Source organism: Anomalospiza imberbis, chromosome 2, assembly GCF_031753505.1.
Source record: "Anomalospiza imberbis isolate Cuckoo-Finch-1a 21T00152 chromosome 2, ASM3175350v1, whole genome shotgun sequence".
NCBI classification, from domain to species: domain Eukaryota; kingdom Metazoa; phylum Chordata; class Aves; order Passeriformes; family Viduidae; genus Anomalospiza; species Anomalospiza imberbis.
Window position 1 is genome coordinate 84,351,239 of NC_089682.1, and position 24,678 is coordinate 84,375,916.

Below are 24,678 nucleotides of genomic sequence, written 5' to 3' on the forward strand. Positions count from 1 at the left end.
TGACAGCATTCCCTTTTCTTGGCCATGTCCTGTGCAGCAGCTTAGGGACAGGGAGCACAACTCCACACATAGCTCCTTTAAAAAATGTTTTATTTTATTAACTTAGCCTGTTGTGGCTAAACAATGCTTTTCTGTATTCAAACAATATTTTAAAGACAAAACACATGGAAGTGGAACCCTTTCTTAATGGACAAAGGAAGATCCAGTTGCTGTTTGGCCCCATTTGACATTGTATCTGCTCTGAATATAATGCCCAACCCTTTCTGGTCTGCCTGCAAACACTGCATTACCACTGCCATTACAGCAGAAACAGTACACCTTGACCAGTCAATAAAGAAGAATAATTTGGCTTTTTAAATGAAACTCCTGTTTGTAATCCCGAAGGCTTCTTCGAGTGCAAGTTCTGCTCATTTATCTTTTTGGGGAAAGCCAAAGCAGCACTATGATCCTTCAAACATCACTGGCTAGACACAGACAAGTGAGGCAGCTACTGCCCAGCCAGGAGAGGGCTCCTGTAGTTTTAAGTGACTTTAGCAAGTGTTCTGTGGCAGCTGAACATGCCCTTGGCTTTGAGAAAAAAGTCTTCCCTGGAGGGTTCTCTTGGGTTTTTGCAAAAGCTAAATTTGTTTTATAACACTCATTTATATTCCATTGTGCGATATAAATGGAAATTTATAGTGAAACCGGGCAAAAATTTGAAGATGAAAATTTGAAAACTTGAAGGACTTTTAAATTATTGCAAAAGTGAGGTATAAAAATGAGCGTAACACCACATTCTTGCACCCATTCAGCCCTCATCTTGGGGCTAGGGAATTGGGCACTGACCAGTCTGCTCTATGGTTTTTATCATTAGAAAATCCTAACAATTGCACCATCACAGAGAGGGGTTATTCAGACACTGTACTGGATGTACTGGCTGTGTTCTCTGGAGTAGGAAGGATGACTTCTTTTAAGTCCCGCAGTAGCTCAATCTTGTGATCCAGTCTTTTTCTGTTTTCCAGAAGTTTCTGGATTTTTTCTTCTGTTCCTATTATGAAAAAGAGATAAAAGGCTTTTGTTATTAAGGAATAAAACCATTTTATTATTATACATAAGTATTACTAATATAAAATACATATTCATTAACTCTGCACAGCTACCACTGCTTGGTTTAACCTACAAGACCTTTGCCTTTCTGCAGCAATGCCTGTAACCCACCACCCTGCACACCTGGTGTCTTCACAAAGAGCTGAACTCTGTGTCTGCTGAGAGCCTGGCCGGTGTGTCAGAGAAAGCACAGAGCAGGAGTCATGTACTCTGCCATCCATCTATAACCGAGCTAGTTTTGAGATTAAAACATCTCAGCATATGTAAAAATTACTAGTTTAGCTACTAATCCCCTGTGTTAACTGGCATATGAGCTGTAAAGGTTCTGTTTTCAGAGCCCATTTGTGTGAGAATTCCCCCAACAGTGACGTATTTTAGAGCTTTAAAGATACCATCTCTAAATTACACTCCTAAAGCAAATTTACAAGCCAAATGGATTTTAGCCAACAACAAAATTAAGCCTAAAAACAGATGGTTTGGAAAACTGCATTCAATGACTCGATTCTCAAAACCACATTTCAATAGCATTTATTCTCCTGCTTCTGGCAAAATCATTATTGACAGTATCCTGATGGGATTAACCAAGTTGTTTACCTTATTTGCAAAGCCCTGCTTGACTGCATTTCTGCTTCCCTCTGCTGCTTCCATTTCCCTAATGTTAAAGATTATTGAAGTCAGTGAGAGCTCAGTAAGGAACCCTGCCAGTATTCAGAAGCTTTACCACAACCTTACTGTGTTAATTGCAAGTTTTAAATGAAGCACCTGCTTTGTTCAGTTAACAGGACACACGGAGGTCTTAGTGACCTCTGAGCAGCAAGGCTGGTCTATGAACAACAAATGACTTCCTCAGTGTGACAATGTTGAGAGTTCAGATTCTTGTAAGAAGAACACATTTTGTACAAACTGAACGTGTCTTTCCTCTTTTGGGGAAGAAGATGTTGAAGGATGTCTCCGAAATTCCAGTGAGTGGAGTGGAGAAATCCTCTCCAGATGTTTACCCTATGCCACTCAGAATTAGAGAGCCTTAACTGATTTGGGAAAGGGAAAAAAAAAAAAAAAAGAAAGGAATGCACTTTGGCCTTTTGCCTCCCTTTGCCTCCCTGCTGCTTCTTCCTCTGTAGTGAGAAAGCACAGAAAGCACAGCACCTGCTGCCTGTGGGTGGATGTGGAAGGTGATGGACATGGACACATTTTTAAATACATTACCCAAAGCTGGGTGTGGGTGCTGAACATGGGCAGCCAGAGCACTGCTGGTGCCTGCTGCCCATGGGGAAATCTGGTAGCATTCACTGAAGAGGGGCCTGGTGCCCCAGCCTAGCTCTGACTGAAGAGAAGGAGATGCCCCTTCCCTCTGCACTCAGGTGACACATACTTGAAGTGGACACGTACAAGTGGAACCAAGGGGAAAAGCCCTCTTAGAGAGCATCTGGATATGAATTAATTATCAGAAATTAACAAAGCAGCTCAGTTGGTTAAAACATGGGGCTAGTAATGCCATGGTTATGGGTTTACTCCCCATATGGGCCACGTACTTCAGAGTTGGACTTGGTGATCCTTGCAGGTCCCTTCCAACTCAGAACACTCTCTGATCCTGTTGATTCAGTATTTGGGAGATACAGATGGAACACACACAGCTCAGACACACAGCTAAGTTTCTCTCCTACCAAAAGCATGTGGCAGAAATAGAAGTAGCCCAGATAAAGATGTCAGTGATGGGAATGACTGGCCTACAGAAATGCTTCCACAGGAAGGCAGGTAACAGATTGGGAACCTTCCACCTCATAGAGGAAATGAGCTGAAGGGAAAGAAAATGTATCTCTGTAATCAGGAATGGCCTGAGGGATGTGGACCTGAAATGACTGCCCCAAGTGCTATGGGGCTCTCACTGAAGGAACTGCACAACAGTTTTAAAATTAAGTATCATGGCCTTTGTCTCCACAACCTTTATCTGAATTGCAGAATTTGCTGCTGCAAACCCCCTGAAAACAAATGCTGTCAAGGAGCTCAAAAGCTTCTGGCCAGACTGTTGACCAGCACAGAGAGGGAATCCGATGGAGGCATCCTGCCCAAGCAGGATGTATGACAGAACTGAAAGCAAAACTAAGGTAAGTCACTTTCCCTTGGAGGAGAGGAAAAGAACCTCCACCCTAGAAATCTGAAACTGCTTCTGAGGCAACAGCATATCCTGTGTGGAAGGTTTTGCATGCAGCTGAGTTTGCAGTAAAGCTGCACACTACAAAAGGAGTGTGGAGCCCTGTATATAGAAAGGGATTTTAAAAAGCCCTTTCACCAGTTACAGTTCAGCATAGCCTTGCTGTGCTGGCATGTAAGGCTTTAGAACAGGTTTTGCACAATGATTTAAGTGACAAAAAGATTGAATTTAAAGCATGGCCTATGACCCAAAATCATCAGCTTGCGATGCAGTATTTATACCACTCCTATTTTATGTAGTCCTTGACTTAGTGTGTCAACACAAAGACTTGCTACCTAGAACATATAAGAGCTTATGACAACAGTAACAATAAACAAAAAAAAAGAAAAAAAAAAAAAAAAGCAGCTGGTGATTTGCTTCTCCCTCTACAGTTCCACTTGTAATTAACATGGTTTTCATTTTTTCTCAGTGCTTCATTTTAAGAGCTCCTCTTGGATAAGTTTTGGAACCAACCTCATTATTATTGACCTTGAAATTAAAAGGTCTCAGAAAAGAAGATTGTGTGGTACAGAAAGAATTGAGCTGCTTGAGCTGTGGGGATTTAGAGAGGGGACAACTAGTACCCATGAGAATCACATGCTTGTGTGCAGGGAGGTGCCAATATCAAGAGATTTTCTTGTAAACTGAGAAGAAGATGAAATAATTGATGCAGCAGTGAAAGAAACAAGTGTGATCCAAGGTTGTGTCCCATGAGGAATTCCGAACAGAGATGTTTTAATGTCCTCAGATGAGGCAGTGGTGGAACCATGTGTTAGACAACTGCAACACTGGACACTCCAACTGCTGAAAAAGGAATTTAAATGCAAGAACAGGATACTGAACTGAGGAGCCTGGCTTTTTCAGTCAAGTGAAGGGGAAACACCAAAAATTACCTTCACATACCAAACCTCAACACTGGCTAATTAAAACCTTTTTCACCAGAATAAATTAAAGCAAAAGTCAGAACAGCTGTTGGAGAGGGAAATGGGAAGAATGAGACTTGCCTGCCTGAAAAACAGCTTCAGCCTTGTTGCTTCAAACAGCTGAGAACCCAAGCCCCACAGTTTCCTTCCACAATGGTGCTCCTAAGTAACTGCTCCTGCCTTTGTTTGCATTTCACTCTCAGCATTCTCATCTTGTTTTTCAAAGCACAACTGCCCCCCAGTCCAGGCGAGTTCTGCTGGTCTTTGGCTGCTGTGTATCAGTGGAAAGCATTACTCTGACCAGCACTTGTCAGCCAGCAGCAGAGCTGTAACACTGGCAAACTGCTGAAGGGAGGCTGTGGAGAAGGAACCCAAATAAGCTGCAGGAGAGGGGAGCTCCCCTGGGGTGGAGACCCTTTGGAATTTTAAAGCTGTGGAACTGTAAGTTGCTCCCTTCTTCAGGTCAGCCAGCCCTATCTGATATACTGTATTTCTAATGATTCAGCTAGCCATGGCTTTTATTCAACTGTTTATATAACACTGAGAAAAAAAAGTTCCTTGGAATTTTCATTTTAAATGATTGTTCTATCAAAATTCTCATTAGAATAACTTCAATGCCAAACCCAGACCAACTGCTCCTCTGACAGCTTTTCTGCACGTACCTGAATAAATATTTGTCAGTATATTTTCAAAAAGTCCACAGTCAAACAGTGCCATCACTGTCTCTTCATACTCTGGGAAAAGAGATAATTTGATGTAACACTACTGATAAAGGTTTACAGAGCCCTACATTAGAAGTACCACAAAACAGTAATTACTTATTTTCCATCATACTGACTGCTTGGGATTTTAAGATGTCTTCCTTCTCATATAATCTGTATTGAGAAAGAAGGATCAAGTTGTCAATTCTTTTTCGTTTCATAGAGAAAAATATTCCTTTTTTGGGTCTGCACCACATGAACAGTACATTTAAAGAAGAGAATATACTTAAGTCATATTTCATTTCAGTGTGCCAGGACTGTGTGATGGCAGAGCTGACTGTACCAACTCCTCCTGACAGATCACGTGTGGGACTGAGCTAACCCTGCTTGCTGTTAAGAAACATCCAAGAGTTACACCTCAATTTCATACCTGAGGCTTCTGCTGAAGCAAAATACAAAATAGCCGCAGAATTCAACTGACACACAAGCTGCTCATGAAGGAAGACTTTCCAGTCGGGGCATTTCACTTTCCATGCATGTGCTTCAATTACTTTGCATAAAATAGTCTTCTTTATGCAAAGGTATTACTCCTAACTTTGCAAAACTGGGAGGACAATGGGAGAGGAAAGTTCAAAATTTTCTTTAACTGTGTTGTGGACAAAGCAACATTAGATTGGATTTCTTTAAAAACAAAGTAACTCATATAAGGTGATAAACCCATAAAAACCCCAAACAGACCCTATCAGCTGACACTACACTTGTAACAAATAATCCAAACTCTTAAAATGTACATACTTAGGGATTTTCACTCAGAAGAGAGTGCTGACATTAACAGACAGATGGTACCTCTGTGAAGCTGCAAGAGCAACACAGACTTATGACGTAAATAAAACCTGGTTCTCTTCAGGACCTCTCTGTTCCCCAGTCCCTGGGAGGAGAGGCTGGACTGAACCTTCCTATGCTTATGCCAGCATGTAAAAGTGGCTTCTAAAATTCAAGTCAGAAGGTCTCACTAGAGATGCTGAGTTGGCAGCTCTTACATAATTTTGAGAAAGAAGTTTCTTGGCACTTTCACTGTAAGTGGTCATTCAAAACGGGACGTCATTCTCAACCTCCTGCACAGCCGCAGAAATAAGGACTGAGTTTTTTAGCACCATAGTATTCTCAGGAAGGTGGCCCAGGGCCAAATGCCCGGGATTCAGATCTGCACCTCTGCTCTGACAGCAGAGTCCCTGCCATGGGTCCCCCTGAAACATACCTGTTTCTGAAGTGTTGTCGTCCATCAGTTTTTCCTGAGCCAGGTGAAGTGTATCCAGCATTTCTTCAAATATGTCATCCAGAAGCCCAGCTTGTTTGCACTTCCTAACAAAGTCTATTCGAACTGTTAAAACACAAAAGCATTCTCATACAGAAGTGATCTGTAAAGTGGGCTTTGCTCCCTCTCTTCAAAAACTAAAATTTAAGCCAAAGCCCTTCCACCAGTAACAAATAGTTTTGCAGATCTCTGGCTCCTCCAGCCACTCACACAGCCCTTTTCAGTAGGGCTAAAAAAGTAGCCAGGCAAACGGAAGCATTGTGCTGGGGGTAAAATTCCCTAAGCTCTAGATTTGGCTTCATTCATCACATGCAAACAGCTCCACAAGCTCCACAACTCTAAACCTTCCATTCCTAAAGCTCATGATACCCCCTAGTGATTTGTCTTGCTTGCAGTTTCACCAATCCTTAGGACCTCACCATGGACTGAACAGGCTAAAGCACAGAAAACAGTGAAATAAATGAATCAATATTAGATTTGGTAAAAATTGAGGCTACTTTTACTCCAAGTGATCCAGGCAACTAAACTTTTTTATTACAGCCCCTTTTATATACCTACTTTGTCAGATTTGGATTGATAAACAAATAACCATTTTTATTTTATGCCAGAGCAGCAGGTCAGTGACAAGTTTTAGTAAGATCAATGCAATGGGCTGTTCAAAAGCAAAGAGCCATTGGACGGCCCACAAAAGTCTGCCAGTCTCTGTTAAAAACAATGTTACATTTTACTGGAGACATTTGTGAGGAAAGAAATGCCATCTCACTTACAGGAGATGCTCTACAAGAATTTCAGGACTCTTTATAGGTTTCCTGTTCTTTATAGTGGTAATGAAATTCAGAAAAGACCACTAGGCAGCCACTTGCAATGCCATGCCCATACATTAAGCATATCCACAGTGAGGTGAATAATCACCACTAGCACATTCCAAACTTCCAAGTGCTAGCAGAATCCCAACAAGCAACTGCAGCAGGAGCTTCAGGGTAACATGAAAACTGCAGCACTGAAGGACAGGTCCTGTGATCCATCTCACTGTTGTAACACCGTACGTATGCAGTGAAAGCCCACATTGTGTTAAGTACCCTATGTACACCCAGGCTTCCAAAGACAAGATGTGCCACCCCCTCCTCAGAGCACCTGCCCTGTTACGTCTTCCAGGGCTCCCATTTTAGATTTAACTGTTCTGATACGGAGGAGCAGCGTCGGGCAGAGACACCCCTGTCTGCAGGAGACAGAGCTGAATGCAGCAGCCAGCCAGAGTGGGGCATTCCCATCTGAATCACCAACTCACATCACACAGCATGTCTCACTCAGCCAAACCACAGGCATTTGTTTGCTGCAGTTATTAAAACATTCTGCAAATCAGATTTCTGCTGCCGCGCCAGAACACAGACAGCCACTTGATTCAGCAGAATCATAAAGATACATTTACAGCACAGAATTTGCTACCAGCCATCTCCAAGCTCTGCACTTCAACCTAACAGATCACAGTACCTCCTAGTTGCTCCATAAAGTTTTTACCAAATGTCCAAAATATCAGGATAAGGCTCCTATACACTGAAGTTAAAGAGTGCATCCTTTCTTCAGACCCAAGGTCCTGCAGGGAATACTCCTAACCTTACATGGACACCATGGTTCTACGTTAAGTGTGTTGCTTATATACACTCCCAACATACATATTACAATTTATCCATTACCATAAATCCCACCCCAGGCTCCCAGAGAATAAGTCCTTTGTTCCATCTGTCACTGCATCCTTGAGACACATATTTTCTTGTCTCGCCGCTGTCCTTGCTGGAGGGGAAGCATTGGCATGCCTTGTTTCTCTGCTAGAAGTTTCACAGGCACAGTAAAAACTGAATTAACCCTTCTGGTAGCAAAGCGAGTCTCACCTTTATGCCTGTTGTTTTTTCTTTTTAGTATTCGCAAATGGTTTTCTTCTGCTGTCTCTTCTGTACTCTGCAAGAAAATTAAAGCAATGTATTTTTCCATCATGCTGACATTTACTGCTGTTCTCGTTATCATACTTCTGTCTTTGCAGAAGGATAAAAAGCAGTCCACATTTCTGTGAACACAGTCAGCCTCTCTGAATGGCTAACAATATTCCTCTGCAGACATTCTATTTTGAAAATGGAAGCAAAAACTGCTTCAAAGCAAAAAATGCTTTAAGAAAAGCCAACACCTGGGACACCACCCTCCTTATGCATTGCATTTGCAAATAGCAGAGAAGTTAACAAATTACACTGGGAACTCCCAAGGCTCTTTCTGAACATTGTCAGAATGCTTTGATAAGCAAGTCCTTTGCTGTAGCAGGTACGGGTCCCCTGTTTTAGTACTACGGAAATTCAGAATTACCATTTCTTCTGTGATGGTGGGAGATGTCAATGTACGTCTTCTTTTCTTACAAGCTGCATCTAGGAATCAATAAACAACAAAGTAACGAAAGTGACAACCTCAGATTGACCATCACACATCATTTAAATTCCTTCTTTTCCCAAGAAGCTATAGAAGTGAAGCACTTTGGGTGGCATGGCAGAAGTATGTTTCAGCTTCCCCAAAAACCTGACATTTCAGCAGAATTCACACTGTTTCCATTAAGGAAAATTGCAAGCATGAACCAACTATTAGGAAAAAGTGCAAATCATGATAGCATTAGGATATCACTTAACCTTTTCAACTCAGTAGATTTTTAATTGCGGCAGAGTGAACTTATTCCTCCTGGCAGCAGCACTACCTCTGGTGTTAAAAAACTGTTTGGTTTCTTTTCCAAACAATTTTTACATAAGTTAATACACCCTCAAAACTAAAACTACATGAAGAATTACATACATACATACAAATGGCATTAGGGCTTTCATCAACAGAAGGACCCTCCCAGAAAATCTCCAAAAGCCATTTGACTTGTCAGTTTAACATTATTTATGCTACAAAGTGTTTGTAGTGATGTGGCATGAGATCTCTGAAAATTTATCTCTGCTTTCACTGCATCCTTTCCATCAGCATGCACCAGACTCTTGTCAGCATCATAACTGGCAGCTTTTGGAAACAGCTACAGTATCAGAAGCAGAGAAGGATAGCTCTGGCAAGGAAGACATGGCAGGAGCAGAGAAAGGCAGAGAAGAGTGCAACCACCCATCAAAACCTAAATGTTTAGTGTACAGTGGGGTTATACTTCCCCTTCCCTGCTTAATTCCAGAACCTCTGGGCAGCACTTAGTAAGGCCTTTCCTGTTAGAAATCATCCTATCAAGAAGAATGAGGAACCACTGTTGCATATGGAGGCTGTGGAAACAAATTTGGGCTTTGGGCACTGGTGCTGTACATTTGCATTTTTCATGGAATGAAAGGAAATTGGTCTCTCACTCCATCCAAAACAAACCTGTAAGGTCAAATTTGGGGCAATGTGGAAGATACTGCTGTAGGTACCAAGTGTTCCTTGCTGTCCAGCATTGTCTTTTTGACACATGATGGGATTTTCTGAGCTCTCCCTGATATCTGCTCTAAGGATGCCTTATGCAAGAGGAACACAGTCTGAAGAGCAGCCCAACTCCTCCTGCCCTGCACAGCACTCTCCTGCATTTGTCAGCCTTTACTCTGTCCACATCCAACTCTTCCAGTTAAACAGAGGTTGGAGCCTGTTTCCAAGTCCAAGCTGCTCTCACATCCTTGCTGCACAAAGCTGCAAAGAGAGTTCTTGGCCCATAAGGCACCTTATCCCTTTCCAATCACACAGCAGAGCCCTGACATTCCAGCACAAGAATATTGTATGAACCAAGAATAAGGGGATCTGCCTTGACCCCATTTCTCCAAACTATGAAGCAGGAGACACTGGGCTTGGTGAACCAAGTCTTCTACTCAACTCTCCCACTTGCTCCCCACTTCCCAGGGTACAGCTACCCTCAGGAGGTGGGAGAAGCTCATTCAGGAGACAGGGTAGACACTGCCAGCAGAATCCATTTACCCCTCATAAACAGAAGGTCTCTAAATCAAGTGCCTCTGGAAGAACTCCTCTAGGAGAAAACTCTCTTCTCAGAGAACATTGCATATGCAGCATTTGAAGACACAAAACCCATCCAGTATCTAAAGGGGACTACAAGAAAGCCAGAAAATGACTTTGTACCAGAGCATGTAGTGACAGGACAAAGGGATATGGCTTCAGACTGAAAGACACCAGGCTTAGGTTAGATACAAAGAAATTCTTTACTGTGAGAGCGGTGACATTCTAGAACAATTTGGCCAGAGAAGTTATGGATGCCCTGTCTCTGGAAATGTTCAAGGCCAGGCCAGATGGGGCTTTGAGAACCTGGTCTAGTGGGAGGTGTGCCTGCCCAAGGCAAGGAGGCTGGAACTAGATAATCTTCAAAGTTCCTTCCAACCCAAATAATTCTGTGATTCAACCTTGTAAGACTTAAGTACTCCTGATGAACAAGGTGGTCTAGAGGGCTGGACCTAATGCCTGAAGATTATCTGGTACTGGAAACAAAGCAATCCTGGGCCTGTCCAGTACTTGCACAGGAGATCACCTGGGACCCTGGGCAGCCCCAACTGACACTGACAACCATTAGACCACAGAAATCAAAATAATTTTGAAAAGGGAAGAAAGGTCAGGATTCAGAACTATGGATAAGTAAAAAGCAAAACTACTAAGTAAACTAAGAAGAAGCAAAACTACTAAGTAAACTAAGAAGATGCATTTGGTTAGTGAACCACACTGGTATGGTTTGACATGGAAGTGATTTTTTCAGGAAGTTGGGTCAAACCAATCAGTGGTCAAGTTTGGATATTGGCACCTGAAGTGACCACTGAAGATAGGGATACGCCTCTGAGAACACAGGGGGTTAAAAGCAGGAACTCCCAAGAGCTCGCTCTCTTTGGTTCCAGTCAGGGTGCTGTGCAGACCTCCCCTGCCCAGCCATGGGGCTGGGTGGGGGAGGGGAAGCCATGCGGCCTGGTCGAGGTGAGCTGAGGGGTAGAAGGACTGGAACCGAGCCAGCTCCAGCTCCTGTGGACGGAAGGGTGGAGAGAAGCGGAGATGCCTTTGTCGTCCCCCCTCAGAGGGAAGAGACAGAGAGTCTGGACGGCACCTGTAACTTTGCCGGCAGAGGAGAAAGGTGGGGGGGAAGACGCCCAGCCTTGGCCTTGGGAATCGGCTGCTGGGCAGAGATTTCAGCCGTCCAGGGAGTCTGAGCTTTTAACCCTTTCCTGAGAAATGAAGACTTTGTAAAATATTACTCCTCCTTGATTTGAAGTAGAAGAGAGACAGTCTGGGATCCGAGATGATGGAAGAGGAAATTTTTGAGTTGGGAGGAGATGATGGAGTGGCTTGTGGCTGGACTTTTCTTGTTAGCCATAGACTGAACCAAATTCTCCTAACAGAAGCTGCACTTAGGGGGGTGCGTTGGTGAGCCAAGAGACTTGTTTCAGTGATTACCAGCAGAGGAGTAGAGAGAACAGAGGAGAGTTGAAGAAGGTGTGGAGAAGCCCTCTATCTTCGAGGAAGAAGAAGAGGAGAAGAAGACCTCTGTTCTTGGACCCTCGGCCCCAGGGGAAAATGGGGGGGACTGTAGTCCCAAGATGAGAAACTGAACTGTTGTCTCTTTTGGTCCATGGCAAAGCATCCTTAAAGGAGCCCTATGAGCAGTCTGTCCATGCACGGTGGTGAGAGCACTGTGACACGGAAAGGAGAGTGTCACCATGGCAGATTTTCTCCGGGCAGTTGCCATGTGTGACATGGAGACACAAAGGTGGCAGTTGTGTTTCCTGGGGGGTCTGTGGCACAGGAGAGACTCCTGTCTCCCTTGAAAGATTGAGTATTTGATTATCTGAAGGGTGGCAACTTGATCAGGATCCCGGGTGGTGTCTCACTGTTGAGTTTGTTTGGAAATTAGGTGGGAGGAGGAGGGGTGTTTTGGAAGGTCTTCATCCAGGATTTAGTGTTTGTAGTTTTTATAGTAGTAGTCGTGTAATAAAGTTCTTTTCTTTGTTATTAAGCTTGGGCCTGCTCTGCTCTGTTCCTGATCACATCTCACAGCAATTATTTAGAAAAGTACATTTTCATAGGGGCGCTGGCATCGAGCCAGTGTCAAACCGTGACACACACCAATATCAGATACTTAACAGACTTATGTCTGACTAAAAAGTGAGACATGGGGATTAGAAATTAATTTAGGGTAGAAATTAATTTTGGAGTTAGGATAGCTGTTTTAGACAACATATGTTGCTTAACCCGCTTAGCTTGTAACTTGCTGTGCTTGCAAATGCCTTCGAAGATGGACAAAGGAATGCAGGGATACTGATAAGAAGAGCTTATTACTGTAAACAGAGTGGAAGGAATGCGAGGCCTGTTGGAGATAAAGAGAGGCTCCTCAGACCCTGCAGCAAGCTTGAGAGAGATCCTGCATGTGCCTGGCGCTGAATAAATACATACCTACTTTACAACTTTCACAAGCTGTGGAGTCTTTCTGCAAAGCCCCAGCCCTCATGAATAAAAGCTTAAATAATAACCACCTAACCCATCTCTTAAGTGTCATCAAGGTGGAGCAAGACTGTCAAGAAGATTGGCCAAAATTTGCTAGACTTCAGTGGGAGCACACCACTGTCAGCACAAGTGCTTACAGTTAAATTGAGTTCAAATTTGAAGTGAAGGCCAGTCTAGGAGCCACTTCACTGTGAGCAGAGTTCTATGCATTGGGCTAACAAGGTCCAGCTTTGGTTGGGATTTCCAAATACCTCTGAATCAGGAAGGGCCAGGACTGCCAAATGAAGCTGCATTTCTGTAGCACAGGAAGCAATCCTTAAGCAGGGGTTGTACAACCCTTTTGTTACACTTAAAAAGCTCTTTGGGATCCTTCAGAATGAAAGGCCCTATTTTAAAAACGACTGCAGTGAATACAGAAGATGCAAATGTGAATGTCTGCATAACCACAGATAAAATTCCAAGGTGACCTCTCCTGCAACAGCCTTTTCCTTGCTAATCTAGTGAAAACTTGTGTGTGGCTCTCGTGTCTCACATGGGTTTTACAAGCTGCTTGGGCCTACTTGCCTAAAGGAGAGTATGAATGATTCCATTAAGGATTGGGTCCATTGTGGTTTAAGTCAGTTTTCAAGGAGATTCGGGGAGGATTAAATTTTAACTTTTCCACTTAAAAAAAACCCTTAATTTTTGTGCATACATGTGGATCTTAACCAAACCACTCTTGCAAGATTAGAAATCCACCACTCAATATGAAGGTGGTAACATTTATCTTGTTCTTATGAACTACTGACTGTAGGATGCAAACTTCTAAAACAAATGAAATCGATGAAGTCATTAAAGAAACTCACCATAGTGATTGGTCCTATTCCCTGGATCATGTTTTGGGCAGAACACTCTAAAATTTAAGTTCAATTTCAAGAAAAAGAGAAGAAGTATTAATAAATATGCAAGCAGAGTTATGTTGACCTATTTTAACAGATATTTTCCCCTCTTTCCAACGAACATAAACTGAAAGACAGTCCAAAATAGTCAGGATTTTTGTTCAGCATTACCCACCTCAAAAACCACCTGCTTTAAAGTCTTGTGCATGCACAACCTTGTATCTGTACTTCCAGAGCCACAGTGGACTCTCAGCACTGAAGCTCTGAATAATCAGCTCCATCAGCCCACCCCGTCTGGGCCTGCCCACTGTTCAGGCCCTGAGTCAGACACGTTTCATGCGTGTGGCAATCACTGTGTCAGAGACACTGAAATGAGATTAACGCTCTCAAGGTGAGACACCGCAGTCCTGACACTGCTCCATCACAGGGGCTCTGCCCCCTGGTCCTGCCCCACGCAGGCCAGGAGCCTCCTCAGACACATCTGCCCAGTGTCACCTTCCACTCCTCAGCCCCGCAGGACGCTGGCAGCGCCACACAGCACCACCACGCACAGCATCAGGCACTCACCCACCTGGAGATCTCTGTACCCCTCCCTCCTGCTGCTCATGGAATGGCCCCCAAATCCTGACTACTGATTACTTCAGTAATATGTGAAATGGGAATATTTTCAGTGGTTCTAGGAGAGCAATGTGAATTCCTTGGAAGAGGCAAAATGAAACAAATTTATCTGAAAATATTCCTTATCTTTTGGATACAATAATGTGCAGAGAACATGAACCAACTTTTACAATATGCCTTTCTTACAGAAGAATCCCAAGTCACTTTTTAAGCAAAAATGCCTTGTCGGGATCATGGCTTAGTTTATCTCTTCCTTACAAATCTACTTGCCAAGACTGCTGCAATTTTTAAAGGGCCATTTTCTAATTATTGCCATTCTTTTAACAAAAACAGAAGCACTGCCCTTAGAAATGCAGACTGCTGGCTTGATGAGGAACTTCCTTTGCCTGAAATGCATCTTGAAGCACAAAAAATCAGATTTAGGTATGCCTAACAATGTAATCAGAAAGCTATATACTGGAGACACCTTATTTACATCCCTGAATTTCTAATACTGCCCTTTGGAGAATGATTTTTAGTCTTCCCCTCCCTTTACTTCTAGTCTTTCACAGTTAAAAACAACCCATCCTAAGCACAAGAACATCTTACAAAGTACAGACAATATATTTTACTCCTCAGGCCACTTTACTTGGAAGCACTTCCCTATTATCATGTTTGCAAGACAGCAGTAAAGATTGAACTTATCTCCACCTCTACTCTTACTGGCCACTTCCACAGCATTATATATTTCTCTCTTTATTCTGCTCCATTTGTTTTGATGATCACTACCCATCATCACAATGATGGCAACTCAGAATTTAAAGCCACCGGCTCTGCCTCTCTCAAAGGAATTCTCTCTTTTCAGTATATTATACTTCACCATGAAAATGTGCAGGGGCTGTCAATCCACATCCATTGTTTTTCAAGTCTACTCTCCAATAACTTCAGCTAGCTCTACAATTTTTGTGCTTTATTTATGCCACTGCTACTGTGCTAAAATCTTTAGGTTCAAATCCTTGAAAGCTGTCCTAGTATCCTTCTCTAATCCAGTCCTTTCCCAGCTCTTTAATACAGGTTGCTAAAGCCTAGTCTCCTAGGCTATCAGTGTCACACAGAGACTTCAAGCATTTTTAAGGGTCCCTCTTCCAAACCTCCAAGGTCACCAGGTCAAAAATGCCACCAAACCAAACTGTATATGCAAGCACTTCTTTACCAGTTTGTATCTAGATTAGTGTTAGTCCCTCTTGTTTTTCAACATCTTGAGTTCAGTCTTCTTGAGCCTGAGTTATCCTTTCTAAAGCTATAAGATGAAAGCCATTTATACTGTGATCATACAAAGTTTCCACCTTCCCAGTTACACTCTTTCATGCGCTTTGCAGATTCACAAAGATTTTACAGCTCCCATCCTCCTTGCACAGCTGGGCTTGCAGCCTTGCACAGATGCATTCATTTTAGAGAGAGAGCGTTGTGAACCCTACAGGAGTGCAAGTATCTTGACACAAAAGGACCCATCTTCCACTGCTACTAAGGACTGCACTAGTCCACCCCTTTCTGAAACAAGTAGTGATTAGACGATCCCCAAATTAATCTAAGTCTAATGTGACCATGACCTCTCTGGCCTTGCCCAGAAATGCACCTCAGACTTTACTATAACTGGCATTTCAAAAGGTCCCCAAAGCCCCAGTTTTTCAACCCCTTCATCTGCATCCTCCAAACAATTTGTTTCATCTGTCAATGGCAATGCAGGCAGCCCAAGAGCAGTGGACACCAGGACTAGCGTGACCAGGACAGAAAATTTACTCAGAATCCATTCAATCATGTTATTGCTAGCAACATACTTGACATACAAGGCCTTTGGTGGGAATCAAAGTTCTTTGATAGCATGGGGAGGGAAAATTACCCAAATTTGACTAATATGAGCAGACCTAGAAGGGCAATAACCTGCTCTGTGCTTAGACCATGTTTACTGGAGCTTCTGAACCAACAAAAAATTTAGAATCTGATTGACATTAATAAAAGTCTTGGTTCTTGAAGATTGGCTAGAAAGTCAGTAAAGACTGACTTTCTCAGTTTTTGCCTTGTTATCTTTCAGTGATGTTACAGGCTCAAACACTAAACAGATTCCCTCCCACTGCAGTAAAGTTTTCCTTGTGAAATGAAAACATTTCTCCCACAGTTTGCAAACAGAGGATCAAGCACCACTTTAGGAGAGGGGAACTTATTTCCTTCCCTAAAAACCCTTTAAACCCCACCCAATGAAGCCCCTCTTGCTGACACCCCCAGAGGCTGGCAGTGACAGTCAGAGGACACTCGGTGAGTACCTGTAGACGCCATTGACCTCGTCGGACTCCACGGCTGCGTCATCGCAGAGCGCGCAGAAGAAGTGGTAGCTCCTGCGGCATGCGCGCTCCTCACAGCCCACCGTGGCCCCCTTCTTGCGGCAGAAGTTGCACACCTACAATGGGAGGGGGTTCACCAGGTAAATGTCACAGGCAGCTACTCCAAATCCTGCCAGACAGGGCAAATGCCGTTCTCTGTGGGGAAAATCCAGTATTGCGTTGCAAGTCACCTCTGTGTAATTCATCAGGCAAATTCACTCCTGCAAACACCTACTCTGGTCATTATTTCAGCCACCTTTTTGCTATCTTACCTCTATTTCATACTGATAAATTTGTAAAATGAGGCAAAGAGCCACGTGAGGGCACTGAGCAGCTTTCCCATGTTATGTCAACATTAATTGGTGTTAATGTTTATATTTATGTTTTCTAGGCTAACTTCATAATGAAAATAATTCCACCCAGGATGTAGAGGAGGAGGGCAGCTGAAGACAAAAGCAATTAAAAAAAAACTCCTCATTTAAATGATCATATTTCTGCTAAACTCAGAAGGTGTTCCCTTTGCAATTGTGGATTGCATTCTTTTGTTTCAGGCACTGGCTTAGTTCTTTACCAAAGTCTCAGGAAACTTCAACTAAGGACATAAAGGCCAGAAAAAAACCCACCTGCATTTTAATACAGAATGAACTAAATTTCACCACACCAAATGTTAAATCAATTACTCCAACATTAAACCTGTAATTTCCCTAATCTTATTAGATCAGAAGGACCAGCTACTTGAATGGGTTTTTTTTAAAGCACAGAACAGGCCAGACAACCTTCAATAATATGAGATGGGACTAACTGCAGATTCAGAAACATCTCCTTACCAGCCGCTTTCCTCTCCTAAGCTCCTTTAACACTGATGACACATCAAACCTTATTTCCAGATTTTCTGGGTTATGATCTTCAGATTCCACAAATCCTGAGGAAAATAACTAAAGACAAAAGAGACAGTTTTAAGAAATAAGAATGACTCAGTCACCAGTGCTGAAAAGAGACAAGGAATACATCTTTTCTTCTTGCACTTGCCCTACCTAAGAAGGCTGGTTTTTCTCTGTGTTAACAAGAGGTTTCACCTATACTGAACAAGGAGCTAAGCTTAAACATTTCTGCAGTCAAAAGAAGTTCCTCCTTCAACATAGGAGATGTCACATAACCTGAAGGCAAACTAAGAAAAGGTAATAAGGTGAGAAAGTTAACTAATTAAAAACATGAACAAAGAAAATGTGAAATTCCAGGGTGCCCAGAGTAGGGATGAAAAGATCTTCAGGCAACAGACCTGCACACCTTGGACATCTTATTATGTGCTCAGTTGTTCAGACCTACAGCTGGATGCAACATTTCTCTGTAATAAGATTTCCATACAGCCCAATGCTGACAACAGCTGACTGCAGGAAAAAAAAAACAGAAACACTGTACCCGCTAAAACCAGAAACCCGCTAAAAATGCACACATGCATGCTCAGGCCACTTTAATTCCCATAGAACTGCTGAGCCACGACAGTAAGCGAGGAAGGGGAAGTTCTTGGCAAATATTTCCTAAGCATTACATGTAGCTAATTCCAAACAAAAGGGAGCAACCCTTTCATCAATTAGCAGGCACAGTCTGTCTGCTCAGAAGGTGAGAGCTGACTGCAAAAAAACCCAAACAGCGCAAACAAGTCTAAGGCAGAGAAATGAGTAAAGGTGCTGGGAGGAGAAAGAAAGGAGAAAGAAAAAACAGAGAGAGAGAGAGAAAGAGAAAGAGAGAAAAGTTTTAACATTGAAAAAACATTAAAGCCATAATAAAACCTGTTTCAAATAAAACATTAAAGTGCCATAAAACAAAGCTGTTGTGAAACATTCTGATAAAAAATAACTAACCAAAAAAGATATCAGAAAAATAAAGATGCAGACATAAAAATTGTGAGAATAAGAAGGCTGGGAGAGTGACAGCCAGAAAGCTGCTCTAGCAGCAATCTCCTGCACTAAACGGCCCTCAGCTATATTCTCCCTCTGCTGAAGGGAGAATACAGCAGCTATAATTGATTCTGCACTCCAAGAACCAGCTCTTCCAACATTCCAGAATAAAGGGGAGGCAAGAAGACTAGATGGATCGCACACACTTAAGAGCTTCACAGATATTTTTATATAATCAACTTCTGATATTTTAATTCCTTATTTTAAATAAGGGACACACTGGAAAGGTTTTTAACAACCAAGTGATAAGGATATTTTCCTGCAAAAGTTTAACAACTTTATACAATGCAAAAGTTTATACAACGTTCTGTGGTCTGAAAATCCTCATCCAAGAGGATGAGTCTCAATAGTGTCTCAAGAAGACCTATTCCTGTTGTTAGACCATATGTGGTCTTTGTGGTATTTTCATGTGTCTGGGACCACTGCTCAGCAACACACAGACATGAAAACACTACAAATCAACAGCTCCAGCTGTGCAGACACATCCTCTCCTACTCCAAAATCCTTGCCAAGCCCTGTTGCTTTTTACAGCTTTTCAATCTAATATAAACTTTCTGGTTTGAGTAACCAGCCTCTCAATCCAGACATCATTGCAAAACCAAAAACAGATAAGCAGTGGAAACGTCCCCATTATCCCTTCTCCACTTCTCTTCGGTACTGACCAGCTAAAGGCACTCACCAGACAATCCTGATGAGCTGCAATATTTCTCTCTGTGGCGATATACATCACAGAGCCAGCCTCCCCTTCTGAACAAAATGCACAAGTTGTTCTCACCATCTTCGCCATTATCCAGAAAGCACCTAGAGCAGGAAAACTGGGAAAAAACACAAAGCAATAGACAACTTCCACAGGCAAAGCAGGACAGAGGAAAGCAGAGCCTGCCAACACCTGCCCTCTAACTGCTCCTTCACCTACATCCCCTGACCCTTGGTGCTTTGCTCCTCCAGTAACAACCACCAGTAGAACTGGCAAAACCTGCACTTGGCACAGCAGTGGGATGGAAACCAGATCCCAGGAGCTCCAGCAATTAGAACAGGAGAAAGAGTGGTTTATCTCCTCTTGGAAAGTCACTAGCAAGTCATAAGGGGTAATACAAGAGTTTTCAAGCTTGTTTGAAATATCTGCTCCAAAAACAGATCGAAGAGCAGCCTGGCAAGTCATGCTCTAAGGTGTGAAACTCCTTTTATTTGGAGGGCAATCACTCAGTGTTTTCTTAACCTACTGCTGCCATGTGTGGGTCTGCGAGTCAACAAAGGACAGAAAAACAGCTGACCCCAAGCTTCACCAGTGCCTTCCAGGAGTTCACAGAAAACAAGAAACTAATTTCTTACTGTAAGAAGGATACAGCAAAGTAGTGTGGAGAGTAAATAGGGGCACAAGAAAAAATCGTAAATGAGAGATTCAAACATTATCTCTCAACAAGGCAAAATGCTAACAGGAGTGACAGAATTTTCTCTGAGCCCTGGGAATTGCCCCAGGGACACCTGTTATCTTTTCCTGGCCATATCCACTGAAGTCTTAATTGTTCTTCTTCACATAGTCTTTCTCCAGCAGATGCAAAATTCTGAGGCAAACTATTTACTTCACAAAAGCAGTCTGTTTCTGGACAAGCCTTTACACACACCCCCCACCAGCAGGTTAGAGTATCACCCCACAACATTTGTAGCAGAAATTTTACTTTGTCAGTGTTTTTTGTGCAAGTTCACCACAGAAATCTTCAACAACTTCCCACTCCTACAAGGTGTGATACTCCAAACTATCCTCTGCTGGAGACGTCACCTCTGACAGCACAAACTCCTGTATGACAAGGGGGAAGAAAAATCTGCGTTTACTTTCAAGAAATAGGAAGAACTGAAGTTAAATTATTCTTGTGAGAGGTAGTAAGGCCCAAGTACAAAATAGGCAGGAAATCTCATAGTCCAACAAATCCTGCAACCTTCTTCTGGGTTTTCACAGACTGTTTTCGTTAGTTCCCATTCCCCTTGCATAAAACAGACTGGGTAGACCCAAGTGAAAACACCACCAGAGTAGAAGAGGACTTTTTATGTTTTTTCCCCTCTGGCTTACACTGCTGACAATTTACTTGTAATCACAAGTCATTTAGCCTTTGCACACAGCTGCAGTTTTATTCCCTCTGTCCTTCTATGTCTTGTAAGCAAGGCAGGGTAGAAACCGATTTCCAATACCCATCTATACACTGACCATCATATCAGTTTCAGAACCTGAGCAATAAATAAATACAATAGAAACAAACAGAAACACAAAGACATATTAGAACTAGAATAGAAAAGAAAGAAATTCAAAAGAAGAATGAGCTAGAGTTTGAAGGGCCTAGAATATGGGAAAAGCTCTCTGCAGCAAACCAATATCTGGAATCAATGCAGACACATAGGCCCTGCTCAGGCCCAGTCAGAGGATCCAGCTCTAGGAATTTTTTAAGGAAGGGGCTAAACATGGAGTCTACAGTCCCTGGTGTTCTTACAGGCTCCAGAGAAAATCTGCTGCTTATGGAGGGCAGAAGACACTTAGCCATGGTCAACCTTGGGGTCACTCCAGCACCTTTCTAGGAATCCTGAAGCAGTGGAAGTCCAGCTCTTGGCCATTCCTCTGTGCAGAAGCAGCCAGCCTGCCTCTACATCCCTGTTTAGCCCCGTATCCTGTCCCCCTGTGGTGGGTCGGCCCTGGCTGGATGCCAGGAACTCCCCTGAGCCACTCTATCACTCCCCTCCACAGCTGGATGGGGAAAAAAATATAACAAAGGGTTCATGGGTTAAGGAGGGGGAGAGATCCCTCACCAAACACCATCACAGGCAAAGCAGACTCAGCTTGGGGATAATGAACTGAATTTATTAGTAACAAAATCAGAGCAGGATAATGAGAAGTATAATGGATTTTAAAACCACCTTCCCTTCAGCCTTCCCTTCTTTCCAAACTCTACCTCCTTCGCACAAGAGGCACAGGGAGATGGAGAATGGGGGTTATGGTCAGTCCATCACTCATTGTTCCTACCACACTCAAGGAGAGTCCTTCCCCTGCTCCAGTGTGGGGTCCCTCCCAATAGAAACAGTCCTCCACAAACTTCTCTGTGAGTCCATCCCATGAACAACAGTTCTCCATTAACTGCTCCAACATAGATCACTCTCCCATGGAGTGAAGTCCTTTAGGCACAGCCTGCTCCAGAGTGGGCTCCCTCTCCATGGGTCTGCAAGTCCCTGCCAGGACCCTGCTCCAGCATGGGCCTCCCATGGGGTCACAGCCTCCTCTCAGGCACCCACCTCCTCCACAGGATCTCTGTGGGTGGATCTCTGAATCCCATGGACCTCCCTGGGCTGCAGGGGCACATCCTGCATCACCATGGTCTGCAGCAGGGGCTGCAGGAAAATCCCAGCTCTGGCACCTGGAGCACCTCCTGACCCTCTCCTTCTCCACTGACCTCGGTGTCTGCAGAGTTGCTCCTCTCACATATTCCCACTCCACTCCTCTCTGCCCACAATTAAATCTGCCCAATAACTTTTTTTCTTTTCTTCTTAAATATGTTACTACAGAGGCATTACTATCATTCCTGCTGGGCTCAACTCTGGCCAGCAGAGGGTCAGTCCTGGAGCTGGCTGGCATTGGCTGGACACGGGGGAAGCTTCCAGCAGCTTCTCACTGAAGCCACCCCTGTAGCCCCACCACCACCCAGACCTGGCCATGCAAACCTGACAAACCCCCACAGGAGCCTGTACTCTTCCTGAGCTTCCTGCTACAGAGTACTACCAGGAAGAGGATATGGAGCTAAACCAGGCAATGGAGCTGGCTGGCTGCTCCTACGTAAGAAGGGAGAGGCTAAGAGCAGGTTTCCAGTTTCACAGTTTAGTTACATTTCATCTGAACAATGCCTTGCTTTCGCAGGGCTTCAGCCTGCCACTCAGGGATTCAATTTGAAACATATGGATCTGTCTGAAAAGGCAAGAAATTCTTGCTCCATTCTTTCAGTAGCACTCATGACAGCACTGCTCTGTTATTATTTCTCCTGCTGTCTCTTTGTAAAGTCGAGGAATCTGAAACTGTTTAACTTTTCCTTTGTAGATAAGCTGGTTTGCAGTTTTTTTCACCTCGGTCATTTCTCCATCCCTTCTCTATAGTCTTCTGGCTGCACTCAAAGAGGAGCGTACCACCTCCAAAAGGATGGGTTACCATTTACACTACAAAGTCCAAACATCACTCTGTATTTTCCTTCTTTCCTTAATAATTCTCACTATTTCAATCACATTTTAGCCTGCTTCTGAGCACAGAGCTGACACTTGCAGAGAACTACTGCTGGAAGCATAAAGCAGTAAAAAAGCCACGAAGCTCAACAAGCAGAGGGGCCCACGGTGATCAGAGCAGACAAAACTGGGTGGAGGGCTGGTGGTTTGTGCTGCCACGGGTCTGGAGAGGAATGTGAGGCAGCGTGGGAGCCGTGCGGCCTTGTTCTTTCCCTTGCTTACCAGGAAATATTTTGCACCAACTGCACCCCAGGGTATTCTGTGCAATGTGACTACAAACAATGGAAGGTACAAAAGTACCCTGATTTGTACCTAACTGCAGGGGGAGAATTCAAGACAGAAATCATAGGGACAGATCCACAGGTTTGTATTCCTGACCTTCCCAGAAGGGACGCCTTTCAGTGAGAGTCACATACTTGCCACAGAATCAATTAGGTTGGGAAAGACCTCTGAGATCAAGTCCAAACAATGACCCAATACCACCCTGTCAACCAGACCAGTATTACAATTCACCAGATCTCTTTCTTAAGTGGCATCAGGTTAAGTAGGGAGGGCATCAGTGTCATGGTTATTTCTCTGCCACATACATAATCTTCCACTTATCAATGCTGGATTTTCACCTGCTGTTTTCCAGTCAATCCCTTGCTGTCCCAAAGCCCTTCTGCAACCCTTCGCTTCCACTGTCACCACCACAGGGAATCCAGGGGGTCTAATTCAGCTGTAAGATTTGAGGGCCCTTCTGCTGCCCTCCGCTCATGACAGGACAAATGACGCTGCAAAACAGAAGGCAGAGCAGCGGCTGAGAGAGCAGTCACACCTGGCCGCTCCTCCTGTACCTGCGCCATTTCCTAGAAGGAGGGCTGCTGGTTTCGCTTCTTTATTTTTACACAACAGTGACTAGAGGGAAGAAAACCAGAAAGGAAACAGAAAGTAAAAAGGAAGAACAGTGCTGTCAAGAGCGCTGTATCACTTTCAAATTCAGCAATCCTGCTGAAACATTACCAGTTTGTCTAAGTACTTGCTCTCCAGACCCAGTTCTGAAAGCATTCTTGTATGTAAATATCCTTCTACACAGGAGGAGGCTAAGACACAGAATCTCTTAGTATATCCACAGAGAGTAAGAAAAGAACCCAAGTCCCCTGAATTCCAGCACACTATTGAAACCCACTGCCCCAGCTCCTGCTCTGCTCTCCTATTCCTTTCAGCGCAGTGCAGGATTGGATCTACAGAAGTAGAAAGAAAGGAATCACACACCTGTTAGCCCACACTCACTGTGTCCCTCTTTTGTGCTTTGTGGGGAAAGAAGCACGAGTGGAGATTTCATAGTTAACCACGACCAACACTCACCTCCCCATTCTCCTCCCTACGTTATTACAGAACAAACACATCCAGATTTCGTAAGGAAGAAGAACGAACAAATAAAGCTGTCTTTCTGATCACCTCATCTGACAGCATCTCGTTCCAAGCACCTTTCGCTAGACTGGGCTGCTCAGAGCTCCATCCAACCCGGCCCTGAACACCGCCAGAGACCAGATACCCACAGCTTTTCTGGGGAGCCCGTGCCGGTGCCTCGCCGCTCTCACGAGCAAAGAACTTCTTCCTAATAGCTCTCGGGCCGCCGGGGCCGCCCTCACGGAGGTTCCGGTGCCGCCTCACGGCCCCCGCCCCCTCCGCTCAGCCCGAGCCCCGGCAGGGTCCGCTCACTGGCACTGCGGGGAGAGCGGGGGTGCGGGGCCGGCGCTGAGGAGGCTCCGCGCTCCCCCCGCCCCGCGTGCCCGCGGTGGCACTTACCGCCCGCTCGCGGCGCGGCGCGGCGCGGCCCGCGCGGGTCCTCACTCCCGCCGCCCCCTCCCCACGCCTCACTCCCGCCGCCCCCGCCCCCAACTCTCCCGCGCGGAAGTGAGCGCGCCCGGCCGGGCCACGGGG

The 24,678-nt window shown here is 44.1% G+C and overlaps 1 protein-coding gene across 2 annotated transcripts; it reads right to left on the reverse strand.

The window, feature by feature from the left end:
• Positions 1-73: 73 nt before the first annotated feature.
• On the reverse strand, positions 74-24,397 carry PHF11 (PHD finger protein 11). Of its 2 annotated transcripts, XM_068182142.1 has the most exons (12): positions 24,336-24,397; positions 20,181-20,299; positions 19,181-19,316; positions 17,371-17,478; positions 16,487-16,620; positions 13,536-13,582; positions 8,569-8,627; positions 8,106-8,172; positions 6,160-6,282; positions 4,863-4,934; positions 1,681-1,738; positions 74-1,027 (listed from the first exon to the last, which is right to left on the reverse strand). In XM_068182142.1, the coding sequence occupies exons 3-12, from the start codon at positions 19,286-19,288 to the stop codon at positions 967-969; spliced, it is 837 nt and encodes a 278-aa protein (XP_068038243.1). In that variant the 5' UTR covers positions 19,289-19,316; positions 20,181-20,299; positions 24,336-24,397; the 3' UTR covers positions 74-966. The 2 variants fall into 2 exon arrangements, with proteins under 2 accessions (XP_068038243.1, XP_068038242.1); XM_068182141.1 differs by lacking the exon at positions 1,681-1,738 and having other exon boundaries at positions 24,336-24,390.
• Positions 24,398-24,678: the final 281 nt, after the last annotated feature.